Source organism: Kryptolebias marmoratus, linkage group LG15 (assembly GCF_001649575.2).
Source record: "Kryptolebias marmoratus isolate JLee-2015 linkage group LG15, ASM164957v2, whole genome shotgun sequence".
Taxonomy (NCBI): domain Eukaryota; kingdom Metazoa; phylum Chordata; class Actinopteri; order Cyprinodontiformes; family Rivulidae; genus Kryptolebias; species Kryptolebias marmoratus.
The window spans coordinates 10,200,624-10,213,805 of NC_051444.1; the positions used below are offsets into that span (position 1 = coordinate 10,200,624).

The window sequence follows — 13,182 nt, forward strand, 5'->3', positions numbered from 1 at the left end:
CCCCCCCCCCCCCCCTCTTCTGTATCAGAGCTGAGAAAAATTATTAAAGGAACAATTGAGTTTGCAAAATATATCGTTGTTTTTTCTTTTTTTTTTCACAGTGCAACAATTTCACCCCTAGAAGCTTATTCTTCACTCTTCCTATCTGCTGTTGTCCGAAACAAAAGAGAGAATCTTAAAATTTAATTTGCATTTGAATAGTGGCTATAATCTGCTGCTTGTGCTGTTGATCGAGGGTGGCAGAAGATTTCACCAATGTTTTGTGTTTGTGTGTAATACTGTGGGATTTTTTTTCCTTCCTGTTTTGGATTTGAATGAGGTATGAAAGGTGTACAATAACCATGATTCTTATTGCTCAGGAAAATATAGAGGAATAAAGATTTTGGACACATTCAGAAAGTGTGTTCTCTTTAGCATATGAATATCAACTAACAGACTATGAATATTGTGTATTCATCATAATGCCTCTCTAATTTGCACATTAAACATTCTAATGTTATAAGTAGAAATTGTATGTTCTCTTTCTAGAATAAAAAACATGTGCAAGAATTTAATTGTGAAGAAATGTAACAGACCAAAAAAGTGTAATTTTTTTTAAGAAAATTGACTTGTACACTTTAAAATTGTTTTGTAAAGTATTTTTTGTTACATAAAAGCTGTTTTACCTCAAGGATCCAAGGGCAAGGAGGAAGGGGGCGTGAAATCACAGATGGAGGAATTTTCTCGACGACCTAAAGAAGCAGATAAGATTGGACACAACATATCAGCATGGATGATTTATTATGAAGGTAAATATACACTGTGTCAACTTTGCTCCCTCTTCTGTCTCTTCTTTGTGTGTGTCAGTATCCGCCACCCCATTTACACACATGCAGATCCGGAAAATAAATAAATAAATAAATAAAATCACAAAGGAACAAGTAGATCCATTCTGAGTAAGATTCACTCTCACTTTGTCTGCTGGAAAACAGTGCATGCATCATAGGAAGCATTTGATGCGGAGGGGAATGTAAAAATTTGCATGCAAATAGATTCTACGGGCACAACCCATGCATCAAAACACTTTGCGTGCAAAAGACAAAAATAAAATATCTAAACATGCAGTGTGCTATCACTGAAAAACATGACAATAAACTTTAGTCTTGCTCCCTCTGTGAAATGACAATTAATTGTTCTAAAAAGGAAATAATTTGTCACAAAAACGCAATGGGGCAGAATGGGATTTGCTTTCAAACCAATGACTCAAACTTTGCATCAACTAGTTCAGCAGACAAAATAAATAAATAAATATGGGTCTAAACAAAGTTACACATATCCTCTACATATAAACGTTGCTACACAAATGAAGCAGCTAGTAGCTCCCTGTGCACTGGTGCCAAGCAGGGTTCCTTTAAAACCTTGTGGAAAATGACAGTTGTGGAAATACTTTGCCAAAGCATAAAGCAGGGAAGGACATTTTAAATCATTTGGGTTTTCAAATAAATGTCACATAACTCATGTCTACAAACGTATATACAGAACCTGCAGCAGAGCAGCAGAAAGGCTGCACGAGGATATTAGTACTGAGCCAGAAAACACGTCATAGTGTCTAAATTGCAAAGCGTAGTCTTTTATGATAGTTTTGCATGAAATTTTAAAAGGATCCTGTGCTCAAGTTTGTTAAGGAGCAGCTACTGAAGAATATACGAGTTAGTGTGTAAGATTAGGAATTTTTGAAAATGTTTTATTTAGTCCTTATTTCTTGTTATTCACCACTAACCTTTTAGTGTTAACTGATCTGTAGAAAAAAAAATAAAACAAAGACATCCTTCATTAAAAAAGAAGCAGAATATCAGTTATTGCTGTTCCATTTATGATTAAAGCCTCATTAAATCAACTAAGCATTCTTCAGTGTAGCTCTACACTTTGTAAAACTTTAAATGTTAGAACAGTCTAAAACGAAACCTTTTTTATTTTGTGAAAAAGCTGACAATTATGGAGTAAAAACCTGCAAAATATGACTTGATTTTAGAGAATTTGTCAGATGCTTTAAAATTCTTTTGAGCTAATATGTTTCTTTTGGTTTTTTTTTGTTTTGGCATTGTTTTCCTCTGTCACCTATTGCAATGACACTGCTGAGAGATGGCGTTGCATCCATTTAAATCACAGGCTCTTAGTTTGGGTCTATTTACAGACATATAAAATTACCTCAGCAAGTCACTACCACCTCATTACCAGCATTATAACTGGCAGCCGGTCTTTCAAGGACAATTCTCTAATGACAGCACGTGTTTCCTCCTAAAGTCCATCTGAATCTCTCTTTCCGCACAAAGAAGAAACACACAGAAAGGGCAAATCCAACTCCAATGATTGGCCTTAAGTGTTTTAACTGATGCCTGACATTCATTTCATCATTCAGTGAGTGAGTTTTTCTGAAGAATATTACACGGTGTAAATTGAGTGGAAGTCTTTTTTTTTTTTTTCCCCCTGTGTGTGTGTCTGTTCCGAATCTGGAGAGGCCGATGACAGATGTAACAGCTGCCTGTCTGGGCTGTGTGACTGATGTGACTGCGAGCTCCTTGAACATCCCACAGTCTTTTTGTGGTTTGGTGCTCAGAACCAAACCAAGATCAAAAGGTTTTCAGTTTGGGAGTCATCTTTCAGGACTTAAATCCTACATCAGCGATGATTTATTTATATATTTGCATTTCAGTGTTCAAAATGTGGACAGACTGCAAATGTGCCAACAATAAAATTATACAAATGTACAAATGAATGAAGAACACAAATGCAATAGTATATCAAGTTTTCTGCAACCAGTGTTTTAAATAAAAGCAAGCAAAGTGTGGTGGTGAGATTATTTATTTCTCCCTTGTGGGCTAAATTATATAATTGCTATAGCTGTATATTTGTCAGATATTTTTGTTGCATATATGTCTTAACTGACTGCAACTAAAGAGTGATACGGAATTTAAGAGTTTAATGCACTAAATATGAGTCAAGATTTAAAGGACAGAAAAAAATATAAATAAATAGCTTGATTGTGTCTGTCCAACTTTCGAAATACTTGCATGATCTTTGCCTAAGAATAAAATTGCCACAAAATTACTCTCATTATGCATTTAGACTGTTACAAAAACCTGCTGTTTTTTTAATTTTTTTTTTATCATACCTTCCACCACTTAAGACTGACTCAGTAGCGCTTTTTGTTGAACTACGTCCTGAAAAAAACCCTCTTTGGCAACATGAAACTAACCCTTGGCAGTCGTTTGCCCAGTTCTAAACTCTAAGAAACAGTTGGGCTGCAAACTGCATTTAAACACCTTTAAAGTGTTTTTACACCTACCTTTCACATGGAGCAGTTACATTAACATGGCAACTATAATGTGCCTTTTACACTTTTATAAACGTAACAGTTCTTAAATATATTTGCTTTTTTTAAAATAATAATGACCTAATAAAACTCCTCTGTAAAAGCAACATTCTCGCTTTGAGAGTGACTCCCTAAAAAAAAATCAAAGAGAGGCAGGAAATGAGTGAAAAAAAAAATGTGAGTACTTCAATTTACTGTGAACTCTGCCATGTCGGATGTGCATGTACATCACATCTCATTCAGTTGGGTCTGGGCAGAGGAAATGAGTGTGAGCGCGCCCCCCCCCCACACACACACACACACACACACCTCCCAGGGCAGGGATTACTCTAATGACTTTGAGGGCAGCCTTGAGCACTGTCACTTCTGACCTCTGCTCATCCTCCTCTACAAAAGAAAGAGACATACAAGCATGCACATACAGGGGTTTTTTTTGGTTTGTTTTTTTTCAAACTTTTACACAATGTAGTATGACTTAGGTCACAGAGAATCAAAGGAAAACAGCAACATAAAGATCCTATGGGAAAATTCAGATTTCCAGCCAGCACTCATTGTTGATTTTGTCAACTGGCGTGCTGCTACTTGAGAGAATGCTGTGCAGCATCTTCTACTGTCGGTCGGCACAGCACCAAAGTTCCACATGGATGCATCTCTGGAAGATCGATCAATTTGTCACATACAGTATGTAACCACTTTGCCACAGACAAAAGAGGGAGCATTATGTATTTTCTTTTATAGTTTCAAACTTGATCTGTTTTCACTCAGATGTCATGGACCTTTCAGACTTTAATGTATGAACAAAGAAAAACACAATGAAAACAAATATATATATATATATATATATATGTGTGTGTGTGTGTGTGTGTGTGTGTGTGTGTGTGTGTGTGTATGTATGTGTATGTATATTGCCAGGCTACTTTGCATCGACATTAGTTTCGGCAGTTAAAATTAACTGGGGCAGTCCTAATCAAAAATCATGCTTTATTGTTTTAAATACCACATCAAAAGTCCTACCACACAAATGCATTTTTTCCAGTTAGTAAAGCAAAGCTCAATTTCTAAGCGTAGGAGGAATAATCATCTCTTTTTAAAAATACCTTCTTTTTTTAAGAAATGGAAATAAAGAGAAGCCAACGGTTGTCCTCTCTGAAGTCATTCAGTCCAATACTGTGCTTAATATGAGATATCAAAATATAGCAGTGTTACTGCTCAGATCAAATAGGATGTAATTAGATAAATTGAGAAAGAAGGAGAGCAGCTTGGTTGTAAATTGCATGGTGTGCGCATGCTAAGACCCAAAACGGGCACAGCTGCACGGAGCTGCACTCACGATTTATCATCTCTACATCGCAGGAGCCAGCGGCCCACACCACTATTAATCATCAGCAAAATCATTTAATTCAGCCCAAGACCGACTATTGTCTCAGTCTCTCCACTCGCTCGGGACGAATCAGCCACCACAGCAGCAGCACACCCACCTCAGATGGGATACAAGTGGTGGGTTAAAAATGCTTTTTTGTCTCTTTTTAGGGGGGGGACAGGTGTGTAACTGCATTATCACAGGCAGATGGTGCAGAACATGATTTTTTTATTACTTGTTCATTTGTGTTTGTGGCAATTTGGTCATGAATTTGTAACTGCAAAGTGACATATTGCTAAACAAGAGTTGATCACTCAGTGCACTTTTAACTGTGTAAGTATTTTGTTGTTTATTTGTTTGTTTAAACAAAATGTGTCCTTTTTGCATACCATTTGCTCACAGCCTTGCAGAGTTGATTAACCTAGATTAAACCTGGCTTCTTAAAAACATTTCTGTTCTTTTAAACTGCATTTTGGCACACTGGTCTCCCTGTTTCATCAGTTGATTATGAAACAGTGAATTACAAAAGAACATTTTTCTAAATTATTCAGAAAAGTAGCCTTTTCACTTAACACACCATTGTAGTAAAATAGTGATGTCAGCCTGAAAGATGTCTAAATAGCAGATGAAATGCAAGATTTGCTAAAGCAAAGCTGAGCCTCTCCTGCTCACAACAGTGGCTGACTTATACTTGCACCTTCTCCAGCGCCCACTCAGATGCCTGTCGTGGTTTCACCCTCTTTGCGCCCCATCGCCCAGAGCGTGTGTGATCGAGGCCAACATCCAGACCCACTGACAAACAGAATGAGGCTGAGTAAAACTGAGAAGGCCAAATGATGACAAACTGATTACAGTAAACACACAAAGTCTGAAATAAATAAATAAATAAAAAAACACAAAAGACATGCACACCACACATAAATACACTGGGTAGCAAAGAACATGAGAAGGAACAAAATAGGAGGTGCAAATTTAGAACATGCAAAAATGCAAGAAACTCTTATAAAAAGATGTCGTCAAAAAATACTGTCATCCAGGGAAACAAATCTACATTTAGATCCTTACTTCTTAAACCTGACGCACATGCTTAAGACATGAGCACACACATGTGCACAAAGAGGATCGGAATCGTACACAAATCACATCACAATGTACAGAACATTTTAGAGTGTGTGATCATCAAGAAAAAATTTAGTGTTCTTCCAAACACAAGCTAGAGTTCACTTAACGGATTCACGTGAAGATCATCTTTGAATAAATATAATAATTTGATTGGGGAAGATGGAATATTGGCACAGGAAAGGCAACAGTGTTTCTTTCTGTGTAAAAATATTGTTTGCTGTTAATTTAGAGAAAACTGTGAGGAGAAAACATGTAGTGTGTCAGACAATATGTGTCAGAAAGGCACACTTTGAATAAAGTCTTCAGAAGATTTTCTCTCACCCTAAACTTATCTGAGACATCATTTCTATTTTCACTCACAGGAGCCTTTTGGTCTGAACTATCAGAGATGTGTGTCAGTCTGAGCTGCTTTCTATTTCAGTTTCAACTGTTTAAAATCACTTTTTCTGACTTGGTTCAAGCAGGTCTGTTATGCAAGACTTGCGTCCATGAGAAATCTAAAAGCTAGAGGATATGAGAATATAGAAGAATAACCGATAAACAGTGATAAAATGTCACTTTGCTTCGAGTTTCAGTGCATGCTCAAATGTAAAAAGTTCTGGACAAGTAAAAAGAAAAAAAAGAGAAACATGAAGTCAGTTGCATACATTTATTGCATATCATTTAATTGTATGAAATGAAAAAAATGAGCACATATGAACATCACATATGGTTAGTGAGTGGTATCATTTTGCACAGCAAAATATATATATATATATATACTATTTATAAGATGAAAGATTAATAACCATATTTTCAGGATTTAGAATTCTCGTTTTGTACATGCAGGGTGACAATCCCTGAAGATCTAACAATGTCCAGACATTATTGATTATATTAATAAGAATTATTGCTTTGCAAACATTGACTTTGTTTAAGACAAACTACATGTTCTTCTGAACTGATCATAGCATTAAAAACGTTACGATGAACTCGTAAAAAAAGACTCATCTTTCATAAAATTGTGGATAAAATTTACCCAAATTTGATGATACAGGCGAATAATTTTTAGTGCATTTTAGTCGGTCAGTTTGATGAAGAAATACATTTCCAAAAACATAATAAAAGTCACTTTGACTTCAGCAAAGACAAATATATTCTCCCACAACATTTTTCGCTTTTCATTTTTCAGTCATTTGCTATTTATTTTTTTTTAATTTTCTTTTCATCAATAACATTGTAAAATACAATAATTAAATATGTGGCGGAGACCAGAGCTCTCGCACTTCGCTTTAAAGCACATGCTGCAAAAAGCGCTCTTTATGCACTGGGCAATTACTACTGCTGTCAAAACTGGAGCCGAGCCAATTTCTCTAAATGCATCTTAAAAATGACTTTTGTACAACAGTTTCTATTATGCTTCAACCTGCAGCACATGTTCTTCTTTGCAACTAAGATACTAAAACGTTGTCCTTAAATTAAATGCTTTAAAAATTACTCAAAAGGCTGACAAAAAAAGCACAACTGGATATTTTATTTAAATAACATTATAAGCTTAAAGCAACAGACTAGACTTCAGGGGATGGACTGATTTGTTTTCTTAATAAAAGTCTGTTCTCCACCCCCCCTCCACCCCCTGTGCACCAGGATCCCCGGCGACAAAAAAAAAAAGTTCCAGGAGGGATGCTGTGCACACTCCCTGCAGCCTAAAATAACAGCCGATGTTGGAGCATTTCGACACAGCTGAAATGCACTTGTGATATACATTGCAAGGGGTGGGTGGGNTGTCAGTATTACTGCTAAAAACTTGCTCTGAGTGCCCTCCTGGTCTTAGGAAATTTGGTGTTTTAATGAAGTTTTTATTCTAAACAAACTTTTTTTTTACTTGTGATTTACAGCAAAGATATTTACAATCTGTCACTTTTTTTCCTTTTTTTTTGTCCCAAAAAAGTGAGTAGGCCCCACCAAAAAAATGAATTTATGAATGCCATGCTGGAGTCAAGTCACCCGAAAAAAACAAAATAACAGGACATATTTAAGCACAGAAAGAAACAAAAAAGAAAAACCATACATGTCCAGCATGCAGGGCAGTTCAACGACACATCTCATTAAAAACAATGACATGAATACACAGTCTCTTTTGTTGCTCAACACAATGACAAGCATGAGATGAGGTGGCGTCAACACGGGCAGGCTTACAATCCTTCAAATTTGGCGGATAAAAAAAACGGGGGGGGGTGATTTGTGTCGATGGGTGCAGTTTTGACAGTTTTGACACAGAAATACAAGTCAAATGGTGTAAATAAACAAAAAGGGCACGTTGAGAAACTTCAAAGTTGTGCTTGCATGCACAGTTATACTGTGGCACAGAGATTTTTATTTTTATTTAATTTTTTCCTTTTTCTTTCAAAAATAAAACACTGCAAATCTAACAAACTGCCATGAAGAAAAAAAAAGAAGCTCTTGACAGACTATGCATAATACATTGAAAATGAGAGCAACAAGTGGATGAAAGTTTGTTTTTAATATGCGTCTCCATAATATTAATAATAATAAAATAAAATAATAATAATAAAAATCACAGATGAAATCTAAAATAGTCGCAGACTTGAGGAAATCATTGCTTTTTCAAAAAAAAAGTATAAGATAATAACAACAACAAAAAAAAAGTTGACAAAATTGTCTATTTGGCTTTGCGCAAAAAAAAAATAATAATAAAAAATGAAAATAAGTTTCGAAATGCAAACTTTTACGCGGTGTAAAGTAACTCATCTGACTTTTTTTCTTTCTTTTCTCTTTTGTTCGCGATAACTCGAAGACTCACATGAAAAACTCCGGGGACGAAGGGTTGTTGTCACTGCTCGACCCGTTTTCTCTGAAGCCGGTGCTGATGAGCTTCTCATACTTTTCTTTGTACGCGTCCCTCTCCCGGACCAGCCTGGAGATCTCCTGCTTTAGGTGCTCGACCTGCTGTATGAGCTGCGTCTTCTCTCCCTCCAGGACGTGCCGCTGCTGGACCCGCTTGAAGCGGCAGGACTGCGCGTAGCCTCTGTTCTTTAGGGTCCTCCTCTTCTGCTTCAGTCTGATCACTTCTTCCTTGCTGACCCCCCGCAGCTGCCGGTTCAGCTCCCGCACTGACATGGTGACCAGCTGCTCGTCCGAGAAGCGCTCCTCCAGGCGCATGTGGGGGTGACTCGTCCCCGACGAGCCGTTGGACTGGACGCCCGGCGCCTGGTGGTGGCTGCTGTTGTGGTGGTGGTGATGGTGGTGGTGGTGCTGCCCTCCGTTCTGAGCGGCCGCCGCGGCGATGACGGCGGACACCACAGCCGCGGCGGAGCCCATCTCTTCCCCGGCCATGGTGCCTCCTGCTCCGGCTGCGCCAGCGAACTGCTGGCCTCTGGCGTAGCCATCGAACGACTGGAGCTGGTGACTGCTGTTGATCAGCGCTTCCACTGCGTCCTCGGGGCTGAAGCCCAGCGCCTCTGGATTCAACTGCTGTTGGTAACCGGACATCCAGTAGAAATCCTCTATGTGTGTCTTCTGCTCGCTCCCCGAGCCCGGACTGGGCGCCGAGAAGCTCGGGGAAGGGGGCACCGAGCTGCAAGGCGTGCTCATCGGGGTGGAAGACAAGGATCCCCCGGCGATAAGGCGACTGCACTGGCTGATGTTGCGATCGGGCTCCACCGGCTCCTTTTTCACTTCAAACTTCATCAGATCGAAGTCATTAACATATTCCATGGCCAGGGGACTGGTGGGCAGGTCGGAGTTGCTCATTGCCAGCTCTGATGCCATCCTCTTGCTGCTGACAGTCCTCCAAATGGGGTGAAGAGCAGCTGTCAAACTGGGCTGGTTGGGGAGAACGTGAGCCAGTTTGAATTTCTTTTCTTTTTTTAAGCGTTTGTCTTGAAACTGAAAACGGAGCTTTTCAGCGTCCCTTTTCGCAGCCGCGGACTTGCAGGCGTGTGAGAGGAGTTTGTCTTTGCAGAGTCTATTGCACAGACGCAGCAGTGCCGCGCGCACGAGTAGCGGAGTCCTTTTTCAGCATGTGAAACACGGCGGGTTTGTGTTTCAAACATTTAACACTTTACAGCTTCTTCATGCAGGAGCACATTACGCGCAGCGGAGTGAGGGGGAGAAGAAAAAAAACTGAAAAAAACGAGCCAAACAGGAGTTTTTTTTTTTTTTTAAGGAGTGAACGCAGCCTGAGTGAACCCGCTGACGTGTGGGACGATTTTTTAGTGGGATCACAGAGCAGATGAGTTTAAGAGCATTGTAGCTGCCCTGACGTCAGGATGGAAAAGGGAAATTGACTCGGACGAAGAGCCAATAGGGTCGCACACTCGGAGAGCTAATTAACATATCAGAAGCCGAACAGAAACCAACTTTTCTCAACTGTCAGAAGCCACCAGCTGACTGTCAGCTGGGAAACAGGCTCTGCTGCCTCAGTGGGCGGAATTTGTAAAGTTGTTTCTTTGTAAATTTGTAAAACGACTATTTATTATAGTTTGTAGTCATAATTTATTCTGGCATAAGTATGTAGATAAAATGCGCATGCTGTAAATGCTGTAAAAGTTTCAAAGATAGATAGATAGATAGATAGATAGATAGATAGATAGATAGATAGATAGATAGATAGATAGATAGATAGATAGATAGATAGATAGATAGATGGATAGTTACATCTTGTGCTTATGAGCAGAAAGTGTTTTATTTATTTTTAAGCAACACACAATTTTGTGTTTCCTGAAAATAAAGTTATTCATTACTTTATTCTTTTAATATTTATAATGCATTTTTTCCCCTTCATCAGCTTGCTTACTTTAAGTAGTTATTAGACAAAATGGCATATATAAAGAATTCTGAGCAGTCTCTAAGAACATGTCAGGCAGGACCAGAAAACCTTAAAACGTGGTTTGAGGAGTTTTGACATGCCTCCGCACACCAGTTTAAAACTCAACACTGCCACCTTTTGGTCATGTTCGTGCAAAAGTTTCCCCTTTACTCAGAAGGTCCACACGTTTCAGGCAGGCTGAAAGTGGTCATAAAATAAAATAAAATAAAAAAAAAAACAATGTTTGAAAACACAAACATACAAAGTAGCTCTACTTTTGAAATTATGCTCTCATTTATATATATTTCCTGAAGTTAAACACACAAAAAAAGAGTTTGAAGTTTAACTGGTTGTGTGTGAGAAAGCTCATTTTCCATTACATGGAGGATGTCATGTCCAAGGAAATGAATGTCAGTGAACCCAATGTTCAGTTCAAACAATTATGATGTGCAACAGTCATAAAAACACTTTATCTGAGCTCTGGTCCAGGCCTTACTTTAGGTGTCATATAAACCTTTCTAGTACACTTTATCTCAGTTCAGAGGTCTCCTACTTTTAATTGACTTGTGTACAACAGTGTCATGAGGCAGTGTGGGGGTTTTCTGCAACTCATATCACTGTGTGTCCTGCCTAGTTAGGTTGCATTATTGGGTTTGTACATAAACATCCTGCAACCTTTTTAAATCAAGCTCATCAAAAGGCATAACAGAATTTAAGATTTTTTTTTAAGTTCATCTTTGCATACTGGGAGACAGTGATACTGATTTTGCTAAAAAGAACTGCCTGTGTGGATTTATTATTTTATTGTGGCCTCTTTTGGTGCTGATAAATAACCATTTTCTTCCTGTGACAAACCCTACACTCACAGTTTGTCTCTTTTGGTTTCCAAGTGTATGATCTCATTGGTGTGTGGATTATTTTACATTTTTGTGTGCACACCATTTAATGAAAGGCTTAATGGGTCATGTCTGCGCTGCCAATGGCTTTAGAAGATGACTCTGACATTCACTAAGAACTTTTCGTAACCATAAGAACTTTAACAGTCCTCTGTGGCTGTCTGACTGTGTCTCTCAGGTTGTGCCTCTCAGTCTTTTCAGGGTTTCATTTGCTGGAAACAAATGCTCACGTTTTCTTTATTTGTTGTTGTTTCCTTTCATAAAGTGTAAAGTATACATGCACTGCCAGTAATAAACAGTTTAGTTTTAGTGTAGTTCATTCAATCATCACACACAGTTAAAAAACTTATGCTTTAAAGTCTGAGTTAATTCAAACATTGCAGTTCCTGAAAAGTCACATGACAAAGCAAAATGCACATACTCCTACCTCTCATTGTCTTTTTAGTAAACATTAAATAATTAACCAAATAATTAGAAAAAAACACTTTTATAAACCCATGTTGTGATGTTGTGCATAAAAGATAAAAAAGCAAAGAAAGCACCAATCTCTGAGTTAAATATTTAATTACCAAACACAAAATCTTATTGAATATTTTAGAAAAGGAAGCATTGTACACACCTGGATATTTTTTTTTTTTTTACAGGAAGATTTTGGCAAAACTCAAACAAAACCCTATTGTTTCTATTTTCATTCTGCTGCCATGTCATCTGTTTGGGCTTACCTGTTCACTGGAAGGCACAGCAGTGGCCCGTTCCCTGGGGTACGGCTACAGCAGAGCGAGACTAATATACAAACGAAGGGAGAGCTCATTAGTCATGACAGAAGAAAGTGGCGAACCTAATTTAGTTGCTTTTGTGCCTTTGAAGTTATTGATGATGCAGAGCTGAGAGAGATCTGCACAGAGAAAGATCGGGCCTCTGCAAGGAGAACTTCTCAAACCAAGAGGGAAGATGTGATGAGGAGGAAGAGCAATAGGTGTTGTCTTACATAGATGTGAAACATTACTGTATTATTATAAGGGTCAAGGCAACTTTTCACATCTTTTAGTAATTCTTAAAAAAGTATATATTTTATTCCAAGGCAACAATAAAATAAAAAAAGCACAAAAGGAGTTCATTTGTTAGTTATCGTTGGTGATTTCACTGAGGTTAGAGCATTAGACAGAATAATAAAGACTGAAACTTCAGTGTTGTCAGAAGATTGGCAGGCTAGCCACAATATCAGAGCAATTCACACCATAACAGGGGATGTATGCACATTAACTACTCTAACAAATACAAATTAATTGGCTTACAATCTCTTTGTGCCTTGCTTCTCATTGAAGCGAGAACACTTTAGCTTATTAAGTCTTTTATACTTTATTCACATAAAAATATGATTTGTCGTATCCACTCCTGCTGCAAGCCTCGCCACAGTTGTTTCAAGTGGCCTTCATAATCTAGCAGACTGGCACTGGGTCAGAGATGACATTAGAGCTGGTCTCACACGTTCTCCCGGGGACAGATTGAGGGTCCTGGAACTGGAGGTCCTCGACATGATGCAGGTAGTCCATGGGCACATGTGCTGTGTGAGGATGTGGGCATCATGGTGATGTCTCAGGAGGCTTAACACACAGGATGTCACTGATGTAGCACAGCGCCA

The 13,182-nt window shown here is 38.4% G+C and overlaps 1 protein-coding gene across 5 annotated transcripts in view; it reads right to left on the reverse strand.

Annotated features, from left to right (window-relative positions):
* mafa (v-maf avian musculoaponeurotic fibrosarcoma oncogene homolog a (paralog a)) overlaps positions 1-10,037 on the reverse strand; it is a 74,243-nt gene extending 64,206 nt beyond the window's left edge. For all 5 annotated transcript variants that reach the window (XR_001808223.3, XR_001808222.3, XR_001808219.3 and 2 more), the window contains exons 1-2: positions 8,638-10,037; positions 666-731 (exon numbers count right to left, since the gene is read on the reverse strand). Coding sequence is in view for 1 of the 5 variants with exons in the window: in XM_017404214.3 (XP_017259703.1) it covers positions 704-731; positions 8,638-9,605 (996 nt within the window). In the remaining 4 variants the exon portion in view is untranslated. The remainder of the gene's footprint in view (positions 1-665; positions 732-8,637) is intronic.
* Positions 10,038-13,182: the final 3,145 nt, after the last annotated feature.